The 19394-nt window shown below is 39.3% G+C and overlaps 4 protein-coding genes and 1 non-coding gene across 12 annotated transcripts; 2 read left to right on the forward strand and 3 right to left on the reverse strand.

Annotated features, from left to right (window-relative positions):
• Nucleotides 1-17: 17 nt before the first annotated feature.
• On the reverse strand, nucleotides 18-4727 carry LOC133841200 (tetratricopeptide repeat protein 37). 2 transcript variants are annotated; one of them, XM_062273541.1, is made up of 13 exons: nucleotides 4560-4727; nucleotides 4295-4506; nucleotides 3961-4153; nucleotides 3310-3905; nucleotides 3171-3248; nucleotides 2709-3120; nucleotides 2466-2648; nucleotides 2226-2410; nucleotides 1374-2162; nucleotides 876-1307; nucleotides 646-820; nucleotides 389-576; nucleotides 18-324 (listed from the first exon to the last, which is right to left on the reverse strand). In XM_062273541.1, the coding sequence occupies exons 1-13, from the start codon at nucleotides 4647-4649 to the stop codon at nucleotides 165-167; spliced, it is 3693 nt and encodes a 1230-aa protein (XP_062129525.1). In that variant the 5' UTR covers nucleotides 4650-4727; the 3' UTR covers nucleotides 18-164. The 2 variants fall into 2 exon arrangements, with proteins under 2 accessions (XP_062129525.1, XP_062129526.1); XM_062273542.1 differs by lacking the exons at nucleotides 3961-4153; nucleotides 4295-4506; nucleotides 4560-4727 and having other exon boundaries at nucleotides 2709-3106; nucleotides 3310-3449.
• On the forward strand, nucleotides 24-114 carry Trnay-gua (transfer RNA tyrosine (anticodon GUA)). Its single transcript is given in 2 exon segments — nucleotides 24-60; nucleotides 79-114. It is a non-coding gene; the product is annotated as a tRNA-Tyr (tRNA).
• A 158-nt stretch (nucleotides 4728-4885) lies between the features above and the next one.
• LOC133841209 (uncharacterized) lies at nucleotides 4886-6618 on the forward strand. The gene is made up of 2 exons (XM_062273559.1): nucleotides 4886-5246; nucleotides 5302-6618. The coding sequence occupies exons 1-2, from the start codon at nucleotides 4981-4983 to the stop codon at nucleotides 6383-6385; spliced, it is 1350 nt and encodes a 449-aa protein (XP_062129543.1). The 5' UTR covers nucleotides 4886-4980; the 3' UTR covers nucleotides 6386-6618.
• Nucleotides 6468-8299, reverse strand: LOC133841210 (NSFL1 cofactor p47). Its single transcript, XM_062273560.1, has 5 exons — nucleotides 8097-8299; nucleotides 7804-8012; nucleotides 7299-7724; nucleotides 6888-7232; nucleotides 6468-6823 (listed from the first exon to the last, which is right to left on the reverse strand). Exons 1-5 carry the CDS (start codon nucleotides 8196-8198, stop codon nucleotides 6691-6693), a joined length of 1215 nt encoding a protein of 404 aa, XP_062129544.1. The 5' UTR covers nucleotides 8199-8299; the 3' UTR covers nucleotides 6468-6690.
• A 162-nt stretch (nucleotides 8300-8461) lies between these two features.
• LOC133841205 (aldehyde dehydrogenase, dimeric NADP-preferring) lies at nucleotides 8462-16326 on the reverse strand. 7 transcript variants are annotated; one of them, XM_062273554.1, is made up of 12 exons: nucleotides 16309-16326; nucleotides 15140-15213; nucleotides 14674-14732; nucleotides 12101-12281; nucleotides 11815-12036; nucleotides 11588-11751; nucleotides 11301-11531; nucleotides 11041-11238; nucleotides 10056-10171; nucleotides 9397-9532; nucleotides 9187-9337; nucleotides 8462-8610 (listed from the first exon to the last, which is right to left on the reverse strand). In XM_062273554.1, the coding sequence occupies exons 2-12, from the start codon at nucleotides 15155-15157 to the stop codon at nucleotides 8596-8598; spliced, it is 1491 nt and encodes a 496-aa protein (XP_062129538.1). In that variant the 5' UTR covers nucleotides 15158-15213; nucleotides 16309-16326; the 3' UTR covers nucleotides 8462-8595. The 7 variants fall into 7 exon arrangements, with proteins under 7 accessions (XP_062129538.1, XP_062129536.1, XP_062129534.1 ...); XM_062273552.1 differs by lacking the exon at nucleotides 8462-8610 and adding an exon at nucleotides 8898-9013; XM_062273550.1 differs by lacking the exon at nucleotides 8462-8610 and adding an exon at nucleotides 8898-9013 and having other exon boundaries at nucleotides 9178-9337.
• Nucleotides 16327-19394: the final 3068 nt, after the last annotated feature.

Genomic DNA, 19394 nt, shown 5'->3' on the forward strand with positions numbered 1-19394 from the left:
TTTTGGACCGCAGCTGCTACCCACCTTCGATAGCTCAGTTGGTAGAGCGATGGACTGTAGTGAGAAATTCTTGTAGACATCCACAGGTCGCTGGTTCGACTCCGGCTCGAAGGATTTTTTGCAACAAATTTTATTTTTTCAGAATTACAAAATTGTACTTTATGCTAATGTGCAGTTATCGCTGCAAGTAACTGTCTGGCCTCCGTGTTGCTGGGATTTAAACGAAGAGCACATTGGATTTGCTTTTCAGATTGAGTCTTATCCACAGGTTCCAAAGCACGACTTACATAAATTCTTGTTTCCGCCTCCTCGCTGGCTTTAATGCTGCAAATGGTAAAAATAATTTACTAACATACTAGAAATCACACATAAATTAATTAAAACATACCTGCTACGCAAGCTATTATGTCCCAATTTGAGGGTCATCAATGCAGTGTTGGCGGTGGCAAGTTCGTAGAGCGAATCCTCTCGGAAATAATCTAGTAGAAACTTCAGAAACACCCTGCGCAAGCCGGCATTCAGCGGGAACATGCGAACTTGTGTCTGCAAATAGTTAAGCGCTTGTCGGGCACCCACCTGAAATAATTATAGCAATTGCATGGCATTAAATATTATTGATTCTCAACAACATGTGTTGCAACTCACATTAATTAACCAGTAGTAGGCCGTGAGATAGGCAATATTAGCGCAATGTTCCTCATTGAATTGATAGGCTTTAAACTCGGACATAATCATCTCACACAGGTCGTTGTCCTCATGAAGGACACCCAAAGCACATGCCGAGTACAAGGCTTGAATAGGCACGCCCTTTAGGAGAATGCTACGATGCAAACAAATTAGAAGTTTCGCAAGAATAGTAGTTAGACAATAATTACCATTGATAGAGCACGGTTTTTGTATCCCTTTCGCCTTGGAATGCATAGACCATCGATGCCATAGCCACTAAAATCGTTGCTGCCTTCTCATCGTCCTGACCAACAACGCTGCCGAGCACAGAGTTGTATATTGAATAGGATTGTTCCAGTTGCCCAGATCGATAGTAGGCTAATGCCAAGCCAATGATGGGTTTAAATGTTGCATGCGCAACAGTATTAAAAGCATTAACGGCCTGTTCAGGTTGGCCAATCTTCAGGTATAAATAGCCAAGATTCGTGTAAAGCTTATCGCGATCCGCGCCAGGATCTGATTGTTTGCAAGCGCGGCTGAAGGCTTTGATGGCTTGCTGATAAAGTTTCTGGCGAATGCAGAGGAATCCTTGAAAGGTAAGCGCCGAAACACTAGCATCTGCTTCCTCATTTTGCACATACCTTAGGGGAATAATAAATTGTATTAGCAATAGCTAATTTCAATTAGCAATTTAAATAAACACAAACCAATTGATGGCATCCAACGCATAAATGTCTGCATGCCAATTTTCGATGGCATACTTATTGTGTGGTTTCTCTCGCAACTCAGGATCTGATATCACCTGGCATACCCAATGGGCATAGCCGATAGCTGCTTCCGGATGATACTCAAACTGCTGGCAATGCCGGAAGAGATCGAATGCTTCTTCCTGATCGCCAATTAGCTCAGCTACCATCGCCTGTCCAATCCAAGCATTTGGATAAATTGGGCTTGATTGTTGAGCTCGCTTAAATGCCTCGTTTGCCAGCCGAATATCGCTCAGCTTAAGGTACAGCACACCCAGATTTGTCCACGACGTATAAGATCGACGCTCCAGATTAAGCGATTGAATAAAGCAATGTTGTGCCACAGCTAGATTCTCATTGGCAGCATGCATATTGATCACTCCAAGTAGATTCCAGTTTTGCCAGCGATTCGTGTTCTCTTTGATGGCCATTTTGCAGACCTTCGCAGCCGTCTCCAGATGATCCTTGGCTTCCTCTGGCATGTAGACGGCACTGTAGTAGCTACACAATGCCAATTCGTACCACAGAAAAGTGTTTTGCTTAAACTTCAAGGCGCACAGATAAAATCGCTGCGCCAATTGCAAAAGATCTTTTCGCGATAAGTAAGCTATCTCCTCCTCACGTTTGGCCAAACTGCCGGCAACATCTAAATTAGCCAAAGACTGCGGCAATTGTGCTGTCTGAACAAAAACATTAGCTGTAAGCCGCCATAGCCAAATCATTCCCTGTGCTTTGGGTTGCAAAAAGGCGCTGTGATAATAAGGAAAATATCAGATCAGGAAATCATAAACATATCTTTTAAATCACTACAACCTTTGCAGATGTCCCACAGCCAGCTGGAAATGATCCTTAGCGCGCCCATAAATGTTCTGCGACTTTAGGTTATTGGCCAGGCCAATGTGAGCCTCGGCAGCGCCTTTTAAAGCCGGCAAGTAATCTGGATGATCTTTTAGCAGCAAGTCAAAATCAGCAATTGCCTCTGGATACATGCGTATAGTCTGCAAAGTAAAACAAGTATAAATAAAAGCATAACATATCAAGCATAATATTTACCGTCTTGATAACCGCCAGTTGAAGTAGTGCATAACAATTGCCAGGAGAGAGCTCGAGTATTTTCTGAAAGACACGTATGCCAGAATTGTAAGAACCGCGTCCAGCATAAGCATCACCCAGCGATTCCCAATAAACCATGCATTTAACATCATATTTGATGGCCAAGCGGAAGCATTGAATGGCCTGAAAATTATATGAGAGAGTATTAATACCATATAAACTCAAGTGACAACTTGAACCTACATTATCCCACTTGTGCACATGCAAAAAATGCAATCCTAGCTTGTACTGCAGGCGAACAGCTTCGTCGTCGCTCAAGTAACGCAGCGTATTCAGCAACAATGTTTCATTAAGATCCTCCTCGCCGAGTTGCTGATAGATGGAGCTCAATGAATCGACAGCCTGCTGGGATAACGCATTCAGGCTGATGCACTTTTCGAAACATTTGCGAGCACGAGAAATGTCACCATTGGCCTGATACAAGCGAGCCAAATAGTCAAAGCATTCGGCAATATGCGGCTGCAATCGAGCGGCTTTCAACATGCAGTTGAGTGCCTCACCATAGTCCTTGAGTTCCATATGTAGCTTGCCACAAAGCAGCAACGCTTCAAACGACTCCTTGCCAGCCATGGCTTTCACAGCTTCGTTAGGGGATCTAAAAGTTAGATTTCAAATAAATACGAATATCCTAGAGGCTTTACTTACAGCAAATATTCGGCCCGCGTAATATCATCCAGTTGTAAGGATTTTAGTTTTTCTGCTTCCCCAAGCTTGTGATAACAGCTAAAAATATAGATTACTAAATTAATTCTAGATCAACCTACAATCTTTTGATTATACTAACCGTGCCAAAGCTTTGACATTTAATTCGCTTTGTGGGAATCCAGTGAGCAATTCAGCAGCTTCCTTCAACTTGCTAACATCTTTCTCGTACGATTGACACTGCGCAAACTCTTCGTTTTGACGGCCCAGCTCTTGCCACAACAGCGATGCCAGACGATATGCTCCGAACTTCATGTGAATGCGTGCCAGCAATTGTAGAGTCACCTTATAGCTGGGATGGCATTGTTGTGCCTGCAATGTCAGTTGTCTTGCTGCCACATATTGCTCTTGCTTGAATAAATCAAACGCCTTGATTAGCAGTGCCAAATTTGAGTTGGCATTAAACTCCAAAAGTTGTTCGGCATATGTTTGTATGGGTAGTTTTAGTTCTTTCATCCATTCTTCAGTATTTGGCTGATCATGGTTTTCGCAATAGATTTTACAGATCCATTCGTAGCCATAGACAGCGCGAGGATGAGATACTGTCATGTTGCAGGCGTTACGTAGACAAGCCACCAGATCTTGGTTCTTATAGAGCCATTTCAGATAACGTTTATATACGTTGCTCTTTAGCTCTGCATCTCCAATGCGTAGTAAAGTCTCCATGCTGTTTTCGTACTAATCATACAAGTAGTTAAAGGGCTGTGCTTTAAAAGATGTAGGTAAAACTCACCAACTCATGATCAGCAGCTGCAATTTCGACATCATTGGCAAACCAAATTCTTCCGAGATACTCTTGAATCTTAGCACTATTGACATCCTCATGATTTAGCGCTCTCTTTTTGAATATGTTTAAACAAGCCTGCCACAATGTAGCGTCCGATGATAGCGTAAAGAGCTTCTCATAGTAATCCAACGTTTTTTCACTGGAATCACAAAAAGAAGGAATAATGTAGGTAAAACTAAACATAGAGAATACTATTTATAATAAGTATTGCGGGTTAAGAGTAACTGCGAGTATTGCAGCTGACCCTCCCCCTAAATTATATTTCACCCGGCATAATTACGGTATTAAATCGAGCAGCTGATCATAAATGTCGGGTAGCTCGGTGTTCGGTGCGCAGTTAGCCAATCCTTGCAGGGCAACTGTAGCCGGACCTTCCGTGTACTCAATGGATTTGTGCAAGTATTTCGCCGCCTCGGACTTATCAACATTTTGGTAGGCGGCGCCGAGCAACAAGTAACCCATATAATTCTTTGGGTCGCCTTTCAGCAGGCGCTGCAATAAATGTCAGTAAGCGACTAATAAAAATACTCGGATTCTCAGCTTACTTGACACTTGTGTATGGCGTCACCATATTTAGCCAGCTTTATGGTTTCGCGAATGTCTTTAATAAGCGCCTTTGTTTCCTTGGAACTCATTTCGGTGGATATCTGTTAAACAATAAACTAGCTTTTTCATACAGCAAAGTTGGCAGAAACAGTGTGACCCTACAGTATATTTGTATTTGAATAATAAATAAAATGTACATTTTGAGCAGTAAAAAAAGTAATAGTTGTTAAAATAAATAATATGAAAAATAGAAAATATAATTAATTTTGTATTTTAGCATTTATTATATACTTAATCTGCACTAGTGCGCTGCAGGTTGTTGCAGCAATAACCTGTTGAGCAATAGAGCAACACTGACCATTGTTTGTCTCATACGGAAGAAAAGTGTTTGCAACTCAAAAAGGCAATAAATAAATAAAAATGCGAAAGTATCAACAATTAGCGTTATTGCTAATATCATGCTTTAGTATTGGTGTGCTGATGATGTATAAAAGCGAAAATAATCGGCTTAAATATGTGCTCAAGTATGTAAACTTCTTTGGACGCAACGATGCTGCTGTCTTGCGACGCCTCCAAAATGGCACAGGCATCGAGGATGAGGATCATCTGATCAAGAGCGCGTTCTCCAAGCCGTTGCCAGTTTGGCAACTAATAGGCGACTCCTTTCATGCATATTCCGCTTACTGGTAAGTCATTTCAGTAAAGGTAATTGTGATAAAGACTAAACTATTGCCTTTAAAGGAAACGCAACGAGCTGGTCGCTGGCGGAGAAGCCCACGTTATTGTTGTGGGCATAAAGGGTGCTGTGGTTGACTTTCGCTGCAGTTTCGACGTCGGCGGACGCAGTGTGCAAGGCAAATTTCGCTTTCAACGTGATGCCACTGAGGGTGTGGTCGACAACAATGATGCTACATTCACCTACTACAATTTCTTCTGTCAAGTGAGCCGTAATTTTGGTGAACCGGAATATGTTGCCTTCAGTGACACGAGATCAACAACGAAACGACAGGTTAAGCTACGCTTGCGCTATGTTAAACCGGCAAATGCCAATACAAATAGCAATGCAGTGGCTAAGACCACCATAAAACCACACGCACATGTCAGATTACCGGCAACGATGTGTGTGGATCTTGTTAGCTTTAATATGAGCTCACCATTCGGACGGAATGCAGATGCTATGCTGCAGTTCTTTCTGTTCCATCAAGCTCTTGGTGTCGAACACTTTCTAGTGTACAACTATGATGAGCTGCCCGAGAAAGTTGTACGTCTACTGGAGCGCACCAATTTGCATCTCTATGGACTGCCCTTTAATTTCCCATTCCAACAAACGAATACGACAACTGCCCGCATTCGGCAATTGATGCTGACGGATTGCCTGCTGCGCAATGTGAACTATGCTGCCTTCACCATGCTTCTGGCTCCCAATGAGATTGTCTATCCAAATGCCCGATTTGCCAGCGACACAAATCGTGCACTGCAACAGCAGCTGCGTCATTATGCCACAGAAACCTCACGCTTTGAGCTGGCCACGTTTGCCGTGTGCTTTGACGAACGCAAGAAATTACTCATCGATAATGTGCAGTATGATCCTGAGGTAAAGCCACCACATGCCACACTTCTGTATCGCTTGGAATTGCCGCCAGCGCAGCTGCTGCTGCCGACAGCGACTTCGGTGGAATTGCCGCTTTCAAGTGGATTCGCTCATCGATATGTGGACTGCCAGCATGTGGGGAAGGATGGATTGCACGACTGGCGCAACGGAGTGCGCGAGGATTTGATGAGTCACATTAATACTCTGCGCAGCGAGGTCGATTTGCTCATTTAAATTTAAGCCCTAGATAGGTAGCACTTTAGTTAGAGTGAGGACATCAATCAGACATTATTAGACTGCCATAAAAAACGTTGGATTACGATTCAATTTTATATTGTACAATAATAAATAGACAATTATAAAACGTTTCGAATGTGTGCAATACAAGGTAATTTCGAATGTTGTAGTTGTTTGTATTTGTGTATTGCCTGTTGAGTGTACCATATCCAATATTATCATTATGATTATTTATTTTGTAGTGTTAATGGGTCTTCTTCCATCTTATTTGTTTTTGGGAACGCTTCAGTTGCATCGCTTAATTATTTAAGGCGCTGCATAAGCGCAGCATTCTTAAGGCCAGCCTTCTCAATTGTTGAGTCGTCATCGCTCAGCTCGCGTGTAGGAAACGATGAAACCAGCACAAAGTTGCTATTAGAGTACTGCGGACGAGCACTACAAATATAAGAGAAACAATTGAATAAAATTGGCTAAATGAAATTGCAATAAAATCAATTACGTTTGTATGAAGCGGCGAATGTCTGAAACAGTGTGTGACAAATTGAATTGAGCTGCCAAACGTGATCCGTCGGCAAGTCGAATTTGCAACGTTGTCAACGGAGCCTCGGCATTCACATTTAGCTCGTCACGTGCGCTTGCCTCCTGGTTAGCAACTTCGCCGGGAGTCGCAGCAGCTGCTACTGGATCTTTATTCGTAACAATATTGCCAACGGGACTGCCCAAAGTTTGGCCCGATCCTTTGAAAGTTTGTGGCACTGCCTGACGCTTGAAATCCTCATGTCGATGATCTTCAACATCAACGTTCACCATGCGTCCCATTTCCAACAGCTCTTGTGGAATTTCTCTAAAATAAAAGAAAGGAAATGCTGCTTAATATCAGCTATATTTATATGCACTGCTTGTAATTTACCCTCGCATCACTGTCTCCAGGAATTCCTTGTTCTGCGGATCATCATAGTGACGCAACTCGCCGCCATCGATTGAGAATCCTTGGCTCCATAGTTTCAATACCACTACAGGTTTATTTTCAGCGGGCTGTGCACTGCGACTTGCCCCCACAGCTGTATGATCGTTGTCAGTCATGCCCAGACGCATACCTTGGCCCCAAACATTGCCACCGGCACTGGCTGTTCCACTTGTGGACGGTCCGACGCCAACTTCAGCTATATTCTGCTCTTGGGCCGAGCGCATCATGTCGGTGAGTTGTTCACGGAAATTCTTTCGCTTCGCCGGCCCCAGCACTTGCTGTCCCGAACGATCCGAGCCGCCGGCATAGAAAGCCTGATGCTCTTCATCACTGCTCGACTGCTTCGACATGTCACTGAGCGTGGCAAACCTGTGTGAATTTATAGCACGTGAATGCATATATATATATTATAGATATATAACTGCTGATGAATATTTACACTGCTTACTTTGGTTTAGCAGTCGTTCCCTTTGGTGGAACATCACTAGACGCTGTCTTCGTTGTTGCAGACGCTGTTGCTGCCTTTGTAGCAGCGGCGCCGGCTCCGCTAGAAGTTGTTGTTGTTGGCGCCGGTGTCGGATTGCCTGATTGGCCGACAACAGCTGCATCTGTTGATGGCATATCAGACTGTGTAGTCCAGTAGTTGCCAAGTGCTTGCTTTTGTGTCGCAAAAAAATTAAGCTTTTATATTGACCTTTCATTGTTTATAGCTAGCAAAAAATATAATTTGCATTACTTTACCTCAATATCCCATTCGCAACTGGTTAAGTAGAATTTCGCAGTATTTTCATCGGTGCCAGTTATCTCAATGAATTGTGCAATAATATCGCCGCGAGCGGCCATTCTTACAATATTTTCGTTAAATGTATTTCTCTCGGAAAACAAAATAAATTGAAAGCCAAGTGAACTTATAATGATAGACAAAAAATCAGTGTGACTCTACAAAAAAATTATTGATCCCAGTGTGCCCCTATGCACTCACAGCAAATATGTTAAAACTGCCATACATGCTCACTTTGAAAACTTATCGATAAGTGCCGTTATTCTGCACACCAATCTGGCAGCACTGCGCTTAAAATTTAAACAAATAAAACGGTCGTCTGGTATTGAGTTTTTAACATTCACATTTTTTATTAAATAGCAACTAAATAACAATAACTAATATAGTATTTCTTCGATTCCAATAGCATTTAGATCACCCACCGATATGCGTATTAAAAGTACAAGTACATGCTTTTATTTAGTTTGATTCTTTCTGAAAATATAAATTGGTATACATGGCATAAATAAATCAATATAATCATATAAAGATAAATACACGTAATACAAGTGGTTTGTTTTCTAAGTGCAGACATCATATAAAGTATTTACACGAAACCCTCTTTTAAATCCCAGTTACATTGATATCAAAAAAGATCAGAAATGACGTATTAGTTTTTAAATCTAAATGCAAGTATGTTTTGAAATTAGTATAATTACACCCAGCGATAATAATAATAATGAAGAAAAAACTAATACATATTTATGCATAAATGCATTTACTGCGATGTATTCCAAATGTAAATGTAATTAAAAGTCCACTGGCTCATGGTGCAACGATTTATATCCGCCATTGATGTATAAATTGTGTTTTATTTTTAACGCGACAACAGCTTGCCCTAAAAAGGTGGACAATGTGTGTATGAATTGGATTTGGGGATTTTGGCGATTACAGAATGTGTGTGGTTCAAATGTTGGCCAGTTAAATAGTGTGAATGATACGCATGGAAAATAATCACAATCATTAATACATATTCGCACAGACAATGGCTGCGAAATCTACCTTTCTTACCTGTAGGTAATAATTGGCAAGCACCGTCAATCCCACGCCAAGACCAACTGCAAGCACATGCGAAAGATACAAGTTCGGAAGCGGGCGGCGTTTGCGTAACAGGAAAGAGAGCAGCGAGGCCTTGCGATCCGAGTAAGGTGGATAACGAGCTCTGCAGTGGGTTATAACATAATTAATAACAATAATAATGTATATGTAGTTGCTACTTACGATGCCATCTTTTCGCCAATCGCTGCCAGATTCTTGCCCAGACACGATTTCTTGTGTGTAAACGTGTCGAATCCAAATTTGCCATGATAGCTGCCCATGCCGCTCATGCCGACGCCGCCGAAGGGAATTGTGTCAACTGGGGAAGGAAAGCCCCAACAGAAATGTTAGCAAAAGCCTAAGTAAATTTATTATTCATTTCAATAAGCGTTAAATGCAATATTGCAATATTGCCTAGTCATAGCTCACACCAATCACCAGTTGTTAATTAAAAATTCGCACTAGTTTTATTAATAAATTGCAAAATTTTGTTCAAGCAAGCATTTGGTAAGCGCTTCAAACCGTAAAACCAATAGTAATAATTAATATATAATTTATTAAATGCATAGCAATAATAATTTACTCTGTCGTGTGTGTACTTAAGTCTGTAAAACGTTTTTGTATTCTGTGGATATTTTGTGATCGGATCGGCCAAATTGTCGTGATGATTTTGACCAAATAATGAAAACTAATTTGAAGCTGTGGTCGAAACGGTGTCAACAATAAAATATTTGTGCATTGGCTTGATTATGTGCGTAGAGAAAAACATTGCAGCTAATTAAAAGCTTTTGGCAGCTGTAAACTACAATATTAACATAATTATATACAATACTCATATATACCTCCGACATGCATTATAGTTTCGTTGCTGCAGAATCCGCCGCTAGTTGTGTTTTCCCTAAACTCTTTTACCAACTTGTTAGAGTTAGAGAATACGTAGATTACAAGAGGCTTTTCTCTATTTAAGTTTGCAAATTTGGGGGAAGGAAAAACATTTAGTATTACAGTACTATCATATGGGTATATTAAACAAAAAGGTAAAAACACAAAAAATGTACAATTCATAGATATGATCTTGATGAATTACAAATTGGTATGTTTCTGTGTAGGGTCTTCAAGAAGGGGTCTACAATCTACGGGCTAGCTGTACACACGATTGTTTCGATAACAAAATTTACAATCCAATTACAAAATAACCATCACCAATTAGCTATACATACTAGTTACAGATAAATAGAGAGACAGAAAGAAGGTAAGGATAAGGGTTTGTTTTTTGCCGTAACCATATCATTATTGAAGCATCTTTAGACAGTAGTACTTTGTAGCAGAATTACAGAACACAATTGGAGAAGTTTTGCTGGGTTGTTTGGTATTTGCCAGGGCTTAGCTCCATGGTTGAAACATTTATCATTAACCGTAGCCGTAATATTGCATCCACATACTGTTGTACTTTGTTGATAATGGCTTACCGGCATAATGCATTATCGTGTCATTCACGCACATTCCGCCCGATTGTGTGCCGTTAACGAACAGATCGAGCACATCTGTTTCCGTTGTGAAAATATACAGGACGAGTGGGTTTTCTCTAATATGCGTTTGCGTTTCAAACAAGACGTTATTATTTTATATTTTCATCAATCGATTATGAACGATGCAATTGAATTTTGCAGGGGTCGCAAAATAAGAATTTTTGTTCGTGTGTTGGTGTTGGTGTAATGACAAAATGGGATAAAACGAAAAATATATAATTATGTATGTGTATGAAAATATACGCTGAAGAGATGATGAATATGCATCAATTTTGAGTTGGCGCACTGATCAACATACCTGGCATTGATGAACTTAATCGCATCGTAGGCATTCTCGACTGTGTAAATGGGCAAGATTGGGCCGAAGATTTCCTCCTCCATGATGGGATCATCGGGCTTCACATCAACCAGAATTGTGGGCTCAATAAACTTCTCGCTGACATCGTATTTGCCACCCAATGCGACACGTCCCGACTTCATCAGTCCAAGAAGTCGCCTGTAAGCAAGGACATTGAATTATCACAAAATCGAAAAATATATATTAATAAGTGTAATTACTGGAAATTGTTTTGGTTGATGATGCGACTTAGATCGGGACTGCTCTGTATGCTTTCGCCGTACCACTCCTTGAGCACTTCCCTGGCTTCCTCCACAAATTTATCCTGCACCTCCTTGGAGCACAGAACGTAATCGGGTGCGATGCATGTCTGGCCGCAATTGATGAGTTTTCCCCACAAGATGCGCTTCACCGCTGTGCGCAGCTCCACGGACTTGTCAATGTAGCAAGGGCTGCAGAAACAAACATTATGTCATCTGAGTGATTTACATTTGAAATCTTAACTCACCTCTTGCCACCCAGCTCAAGGGTTGTGGGTGTCAAATAGTTGTTGGCTGCAGCATGAATAATTTTGCCGACGCGCGTAGATCCCGTATAGAATATGTAATCGAAACGTTGCTTCAGCAGTTCAGCTGTTTCACTGGGTCCGCCACAGACAACTGGATAGCAATCCTATTAACATAAACAAAACAGAACTATAAACACAGAAGGCAAATTTGAAGTCTGCTCACGCACATTATCTAGATATTTGGGAATTGTCTCGGCAATAAATTTGGCACAATTGCCGGCAATCTCGCTTGGCTTGAGGACCACACAATTGCCAGCGGCAATTGCAGCTGCAACGGGAACTAAAAGCAATTGCAAAGGATAATTCCAGGCGCCAATGACGAGGACAACACCAAAGGGATCGTTGTAGACTTGCACATCATCAAGCATATTAACAAACGACTTTTCCGGCTAGAAGTTTATTGCAAAATAATGATTAATTATATTTAAATTTGTCGAAGTTTTAGATGCTTACCCTGTCGGCCTTGACCCAGTCGTTGAGATGGAATAATATGTGCTTGATGTCATTCTTCATGAATTCTGTTTCCACAATCAAACTTTCCTGTTTTGGTCGTCGCAAGTCAGCCTCCAATGCGCTGATAATCTCATTCTCATGCTCCTCATAGCAACGCAGCAAATTCTCTAATTGCTTGCGACTGAAAATATAATTTGAAAGCGATTAGATAAATTATAAATAATAATAAAAGTCAATAATCCCCCAAATAAGCTTAAAATACACTGTATAATTAAAAGACACCTTTTTTAAAAAGAAGTTTAGCCAAACTAGATCTAAAATTGGCTGTTCATTAATGAAAATATATTCGTCTGCTGAATTGTTTTGGAATTTCGTCGCAAGCCAATAGAAATAGAATATCATGAATGCTTAAAGCCCAGTCATCGTGTTGTAACAAGTTTATCTAACTTATCCATTATCATGTAAATTTACCTCAAATTTTTGTCACTTGTCAGTTTTTGAATCAACGAAATATTGTTCGCGTTTAAAGCTAATTAAATTTTGTACGGTTTTATCTATGACTCGAAAGCCAAGCACCTCTCGCATCTGAGCATCTGAACATTAAAAAAAGATGAACAATGCAAAAGACAAGTACTAATATGAGTATGGCAAATATCTAAAGTCATTGTCGGTGTGGTTTGCTGTTGCCTTTGTTGCTGAGTAAGATGGAGAAGGTCAATGCTAATTCGCCGTTTCGATAATAAATTATGCAATGCTTGCCTTTAAAAAACGAAAATGAAAAAAAATACTATTCTACGTTCATATGACGCCACTAATCGTAATCATCAGCTGCTGCTGCTGTTGCGGTGGCTTGAATAAAAATGAAATCAAGTCTGATTAGAACAATGAAAACCGGTTACCGTATACCGGCTAGTGGGATGGCCAATGGCTAACAGGATTTCAGTTTAACTAGGGCTTCATTTAGAGGTTATCAACCAACAAGTAGTTTGTTCTACATATCTGAGTAAACAAAATTAGAAAACACGTTTATGGCTTAATATGTCGTGATTCGCTAATAATAATGCACCAGAAGCTGCACATTTAATTGGCAAACATTAAACCCATAATTATAAATTATACACACTATATTATGTATATAAGTTAGATGATGGATAGAGAGATAGAGATACTTGAATAAACGAACGTTGTGCATGACAATGAAGCAATTATAACGATTAGGCGGCGCAATGAAATTCTCGCTGATATTCAATATCAATATTTTTAGAAACGCTTTGACTTTGGGCGACAACGCTCAAATGTATTTCTTCGATATATATTTTTGTTTTTATTATGTATTTATTTATTTATGTATACTACTTATATACGAATTATATTGCGTATACGTCTCGTATTCGAGCTTAGGTATTAGGTATTTCAATGCGCTTCTATGAAGAAGTAGAAGAAGTAGCTTAAAAAGGCGAAAACAATCGAAGAACTCGACACGTTTGTTCCGAGTTCATTTGAAAATACAAAATAAAAGAAAAAGATCATGAAATTAAATGGCTATCAACCTTGGGGGTGCCAAAGATTTTTGTCCGCACTTCCGTTTCACACTTGACGCTCAAAAGTATTCTCTGCATGTATGTGTATACCAATAAATTTGTGTATGCCTAAGCATAAACTTTTTTTCTTCTTTTGTTTATTAACATATCAACTTTGATCTTGAAAATGCGTTGTGCATGTGCTGTAGATAGAGTTCCATGTGTTGCTCTGCTGCTTTTGCTGCCTTAGACCAAGGGCTAAAGTGCGCTTAGAAACTGGATTAGTAAAAATGTTCTAGTTGCTTTTGCACATTTAATCGCTATTACAAACATGTACTATATTTCAACCAGCTCGTATCGTTAAACAAATTGCGAATTATACAGCCAAAGTGCAAAGATCCCAACCTGATTGCCTCTAAAGCACATACATACATATATGTATATGCATATGCACGAGTATATAGAAAGGGAAATGATATGTGTTGTATAAACAAAGCAAGAGACAACAAAATACACAATTATATTATATAATGTACATATGACTCCATTTTTGGGTTCAGTGTATTGTTATAAATACTTATCTACATTTCTTATCAGAGAGAGCTCCGAAGCAAGCGACAAAGTTCAAGTGAAATGAGTCCAAAAAGCTTTCAGTCTCCCACATTGCTGTGAGTGTATGTGTGTAAGTGTGCGTGCGTGTCTGTGTTTATGTCTGTGGCTGTGTCTGATCTCACATTCAACTAGAGATGTACTTAAGTGCTTGTTTCTACATATGAACCTATGTATGTTTATGTATAGTACTAAAAATATGAATGTATTTGTTTATTTCGACTACTTTCAAAAGCCGTCAACAAAGTTGCGACAACTCTTGTAATTTACATTACATTTAACATCAACGTAATAACGCCGACGACCTAGTTACTTGTACTAGTCAAAAACCAAAACAAAAACAAAAAGCAGCAAAAACCAAAAATGCAGCTTTAACTACTGTTGCTTTTTGGGCTTTTTGTTGAGTGGGGGAAGGGGTGTTTTGGCTAACAAACAGTTACTTACCGAAAGCTTACGTTCCTAGTCTTGCCGCTTGCGAATGCGAGACGGGCTCGCTGCAATGTCTGCGCGTTGTGGTTGTTGTTGTTGTTCATCGCAATTGTTGGATGGGTGTCGTCGTTGTTGTTGTTGGTGTTGGATTTTTACATTCGCAATGACCAAATTGTGTGTGGCGAAGATATCGAGTACATACAAACGTAGTGGGTAGTATGCACGTATATAGGAAGATAACGAAAACAAAAACGTAAGGCAAACGCAAAAATCAAATAAAATCTAACAAAAAAAATAAGGCTTAATGTTTGTTACGTGCACAAATGTTCGTTAATAATCGTTATTGTTACTGTTGTTGCTGCTGTGCTCGCATTAAATTGCATGCACAAGTAGTTTTGTATTTGTTTTGCTTTTTTTTCAATTTGCTATTTCGAGTCATTTATTTACGAAACATTTGCAATTGCAACTGCAAAACACTCACATCATCGAAGTTTGCCATTATGTCAGGCTCTTGTTGTTTAGCGGGCGCGACGATTTCGTTTTCTGATTCGGATTCTGCGAAATAAATACAAGAAGAATTACACAAACAACCATGAAACTTTTATTGAGTCGACGTTAAAACACAGATTTAACTAGCACTATCACTTTTATACGGATTCTATGTTCATTTCCATGTGTATGTATTTACTTTTACTGTATTGGTGGGGCACCGAGAAACACGCAAACCTCTGAGGCTGTGGCAGAGTCGACGGGGCGGAAAACCAAACAACGATTAGTCAACCAACAAAAACACACACAATATTTACGCGCGACGCACAACCGACTGCGTTCACGTCAACGAGAAGATTGAAATTGAAACGTCGAGCAAGTTGACTACATGAGCCGCAGCCACTGCTTTAATTGTATTCAATTCTAAAAACCCGTTTCAAAAAAACGCAAATGCCGCCTGCTCTCGCCTGGATGCCCAACAAAAAAAATATACAAATCGGACTGACTGAACAGCTGTTTTAAACGAACGATGCCATTTTCAGACTGAGTATGAGTACGAGTACTGAGTACAAGTATAAAAAGCGATTACTTAGTATTTGCTATCGCTTTATCGAAATAGTGCTCGATAAAAAAGCATAAGAAATACGTTATTTTGAATACAAATAACTAAATTACATTTTCATTTTAAACTGAATTCTGACTAACGCAAAAAGGGTGTTAATTTGTAAACCTGCCACAATAATAATAATTATTTATTTTTGTTCAACTTTACCTCAGGAACACACAAGTGTTTCAGCTGAAATGCCGGTTGGTACTGAATGAAAACTTTTCCAAAAAATCAATTGGGGGTTCGCTATCGGCTTTACTAATCTGTGCGTGTCTAACCCAAACAACTGTATGGGTAACATACAATTGGACTTGATAAGGAAGTTGGGTCTAAAAGTTCGTAAGTGCATCTACACGAACGTTCTATCAGCTTTATTTAAAAATACGACTGCATAATCTATGTTTCTTTTATTATAGTAAGTATGATAAGGCTGAAATGGAGTCTCTGTATTGGCTTAAACAAAAAAGTTTGCTGAGTAATGATGAGATAATAGTTTTAATGTATTTAATGTCACAGTCACCATGATGAAGTACTCAATTGTAAGTATTACTTACCAATATTAATAACCGTTGTCTGCTTTTCAACATCTAAGAAATTACACATAGTTTGTTGTAAGTATTAATGAAGTTAAACTATTATATTATGAATTTATTAATTACCATTTGATGTATTTTTATCGCTCACTAATATAATGGGCATGGGCTGGGTTTGTTGTATATTATTCTTATGCTCCGCCATGTTAAAAGCTTTTATTTGTAAACCTTGCCTTCAGTCAGATGTATAATTACAATCGATGTCCTCGCGTACACAGTTTAAGTGCGACTGAAATAATAAAACACAACCAGACTTAGGGTTACTAATAGCGGTCAGAGCTCTGCTGAACCCATTTGCTACTGTTTGTTTAATTACACGTGAATCAAAGTTATCTATAGCCACATCGTAACAAGTTATTGGCGAAGGCCTACAGAAAAGTTTGAGTGCAATTTGTAACGTGCGGCTTTGAAATGCCAGGACATTTAATAATGTCAACTAAGAACTGGGAAAACATGTGTGAAATACACATGTTGGTAAGCTATGAAATATGCACAAAGCTAGAATTCACATGAGCTAAATACTTGGGCTGTCAATATAATTGTTTGACCAACTGTTGAAAGGGTTTCAATTGCGTTTGAAAAATCCATTGTTTACCGAGCCAAAGCCCACATCGAAATCGACAACGACATCGTCATCGAAGCCAAAGCATATGTGTATACGGCAAGTTAACACCCCGTCATAAATTTATATTTCAAGGTCACAGTCATGTGTAAGCCCGGCTAACACCTGAGCCCATTTTAGCCGCATTGTATTGCATAATTGTTAATGCATTTATGATGCACACACAATGACGCCATTACATGCACTTTTCACAGCTAGGTCGACGACACTATGTCACGTTTCTGGGTTTATAATTCATCATCAATTAAATTAGAATTCATTAATTATTAATGGCGTTTCACTTTCATTAGGGCATCTCGTGGGGAATTCATAATTAAGCAATCAATAACTGTTGTTAACTTTGGTACACATAATATATATATGTTATGTACTTAATCTACTTTTGCGTTGATAATGTTTAAACTTTAATCGCGGCAGTTGAGAAAATCCGATCGTGTTATTTGTTACACAGCCAAAGCGAAAAACCAATTGTGCACTGAGTGATAGCGTTGAGTGGACTGAGCGGATAACGAGGCGACTTAGCGGAGCTGGTTGCCATGGCTGTGGACACCGGAGCTGAGAGCTGGATTGGACAGGTCTGGTGTGTCTATGGAACGCTGCACTCTCGCCTTGCAAATTTTGCTATAATTACATGTGTTGTGTGCGACTCCAATCTCGGATTTGTATGCACAACCTGTCGCCGCTTGACGAAACCAAAAACCATTGAAAATTATATTGAAATCTTGACAGCACGCACCGACCGATACCGAATTCAAAAACAAAAGCAAACAACAACACGAAAATAACACTCCTCCGCGCCGTAAATTACCCAGAGAGTGTGGCTAAGTAATAGCTAGACGAGTATATGCTTGACCAATTCGAATAGATTCGAATAGATTCACTTGCCGCGCCAACGCTCGAAACACGTCTGTTGCCCGCGTCCGGACCAGACCGGCAGCTAGCTCTGCTTCAAGTTAGGCTCTCGGGCTTGGCCAGTTCCACTCGCATACATTACATTAGCTTTGTTTTTATTTTCTGTTTCTTTCTTAGTTTGTATAGTTAGAGGTATTTCATATATGTTCAATTTTCGCGCACTCCAACTATCGCAACGACTATGCCGAAATTTGTGATATTCCAGTTTCAATTTTGATCTTTCGCGATTATTACAAAATTACTTAATTGGACTAATCTCTCGGGTTTGGTAAGAGGCAAGCTGCGTGTATCAGATAAAATGATCATTTACCGAACAACATTATAATAAAAATGTTATAACATAACATTCTTGACAAAAAGAGACTGTTTTCGCTTATTCTCTCATCCAACTTCTGCACATTAAAATATTTTTGAACTAAACTATAAAAAAAACCTACACCAACTTTTTGGCATGCCGAAGAGTCAATACCCTTTCCCCACAGCCAATGTTATAATAGTTCTCTTAGTGCCCTACCTCTACTCGTAATCTATGGCCATAAACCAGTACACCTTGTTTTTACTCTATCCGGTAGCTACGTCAAAATTTTTAAAGACTTCTTCCGTACAATTTTTAATTTTTTGCTTAACCTTTGCGATTTTCAAGTTAAAGAATACCGTTGAAAATAGTATATTAAATAAACACATACGAGATCAGCTAAGGTTACTACGAAATGGACTCTCTGCCTCTTCAATGATTGAAGCTCGTCTGGAGATCAGTTGTTTACTTTTTCTACAACAGCTGTTTGTCTCTAAACAAGCGAACCGGTTATTCGAAAAAAAAGAGCTTCAGCTTATATTTCGATTGCGCATTACACAGTTTTCGATCAAGCCCTGACCATGGAGATCAAACTTAGACCCGTAAGCCCGAATGTCATTGTCAACTGCTGGAGCCATGATTTGTAACTTGAAACTCATCTAATGACTCGCAACAATAAGATATGCATTACTTGGCACCTCCATATATAATTCGGTTTCATGTGCTGCCGCTGGACTTTGGTTTAAACAAACTGCTGAGGCTTTAATTCACGTACATTAGCTAGACATTTTCGTTAATTGTTCTAGTCGAAAGTCACGCAATACTAAAAAAACAAATATAAAGCTACAATCAGACATTTCAGCAATGATGATCATGCAATTAGGTAGACAAACGATTTTTTGTTTATTAGACTGGTTCTTATTTCTCAAAATGATTTTTTTTTATAGTATTTGCTGATTTCTATGAATCCAAAGTAAACGCAAATATTACTAATTATCACAATTGATTACAGACCAGTTTCAAATAATAATTGTGTACCGACTTGTTGGTAAAAATGTGTGGCATACTTTTAGGGATTTCGTTAAACGACCTATTTTTAGTTTTCTACCCCAAAAATAATTAGGTGCAATTTCAGTATTTTAAAGGTATCGAAAAATCCACAGCATCTCTTCAGGCGTTGATTCTTTGATCATTGATTTTCGAAATGAAACAAATGCG

The sequence above is a fragment of the Drosophila sulfurigaster genome, chromosome 3, assembly GCF_023558435.1.
Source record: "Drosophila sulfurigaster albostrigata strain 15112-1811.04 chromosome 3, ASM2355843v2, whole genome shotgun sequence".
NCBI classification, from domain to species: Eukaryota; Metazoa; Arthropoda; class Insecta; order Diptera; family Drosophilidae; genus Drosophila; species Drosophila sulfurigaster.

Coding starts and splice junctions, on each gene's coding strand:
- LOC133841205 (XM_062273550.1), bottom strand. Junction 11,752..11,814: donor TTCCCAAATATCTAGATAAT/GTGCGTGAGCAG, acceptor TTATGTTAATAG/GATTGCTATCCAGTTGTCTG. Junction 9,533..10,055: donor AACTATAATGCATGTCGGAG/GTATATATGAGT, acceptor TTCCTTCCCCAG/TTGACACAATTCCCTTCGGC.
- LOC133841210 (XM_062273560.1), bottom strand. CDS start 8,198: ATGGCCGCTCGCGGCGATATTATTGCACAATTCATTGAGATAACTGGC. Junction 7,725..7,803: donor GGAACGACTGCTAAACCAAA/GTAAGCAGTGTA, acceptor AAATTCACACAG/GTTTGCCACGCTCAGTGACA. Junction 6,824..6,887: donor ATTCGCCGCTTCATACAAAC/GTAATTGATTTT, acceptor TTATATTTGTAG/TGCTCGTCCGCAGTACTCTA.
- LOC133841200 (XM_062273541.1), bottom strand. CDS start 4,649: ATGAGTTCCAAGGAAACAAAGGCGCTTATTAAAGACATTCGCGAAACC. Junction 2,411..2,465: donor AACTGGCGGTTATCAAGACG/GTAAATATTATG, acceptor TTTACTTTGCAG/ACTATACGCATGTATCCAGA. Junction 2,163..2,225: donor GCTGTGGGACATCTGCAAAG/GTTGTAGTGATT, acceptor TTATTATCACAG/CGCCTTTTTGCAACCCAAAG.
- LOC133841209 (XM_062273559.1), top strand. CDS start 4,981: ATGCGAAAGTATCAACAATTAGCGTTATTGCTAATATCATGCTTTAGT. Junction 5,247..5,301: donor CATGCATATTCCGCTTACTG/GTAAGTCATTTC, acceptor TTGCCTTTAAAG/GAAACGCAACGAGCTGGTCG.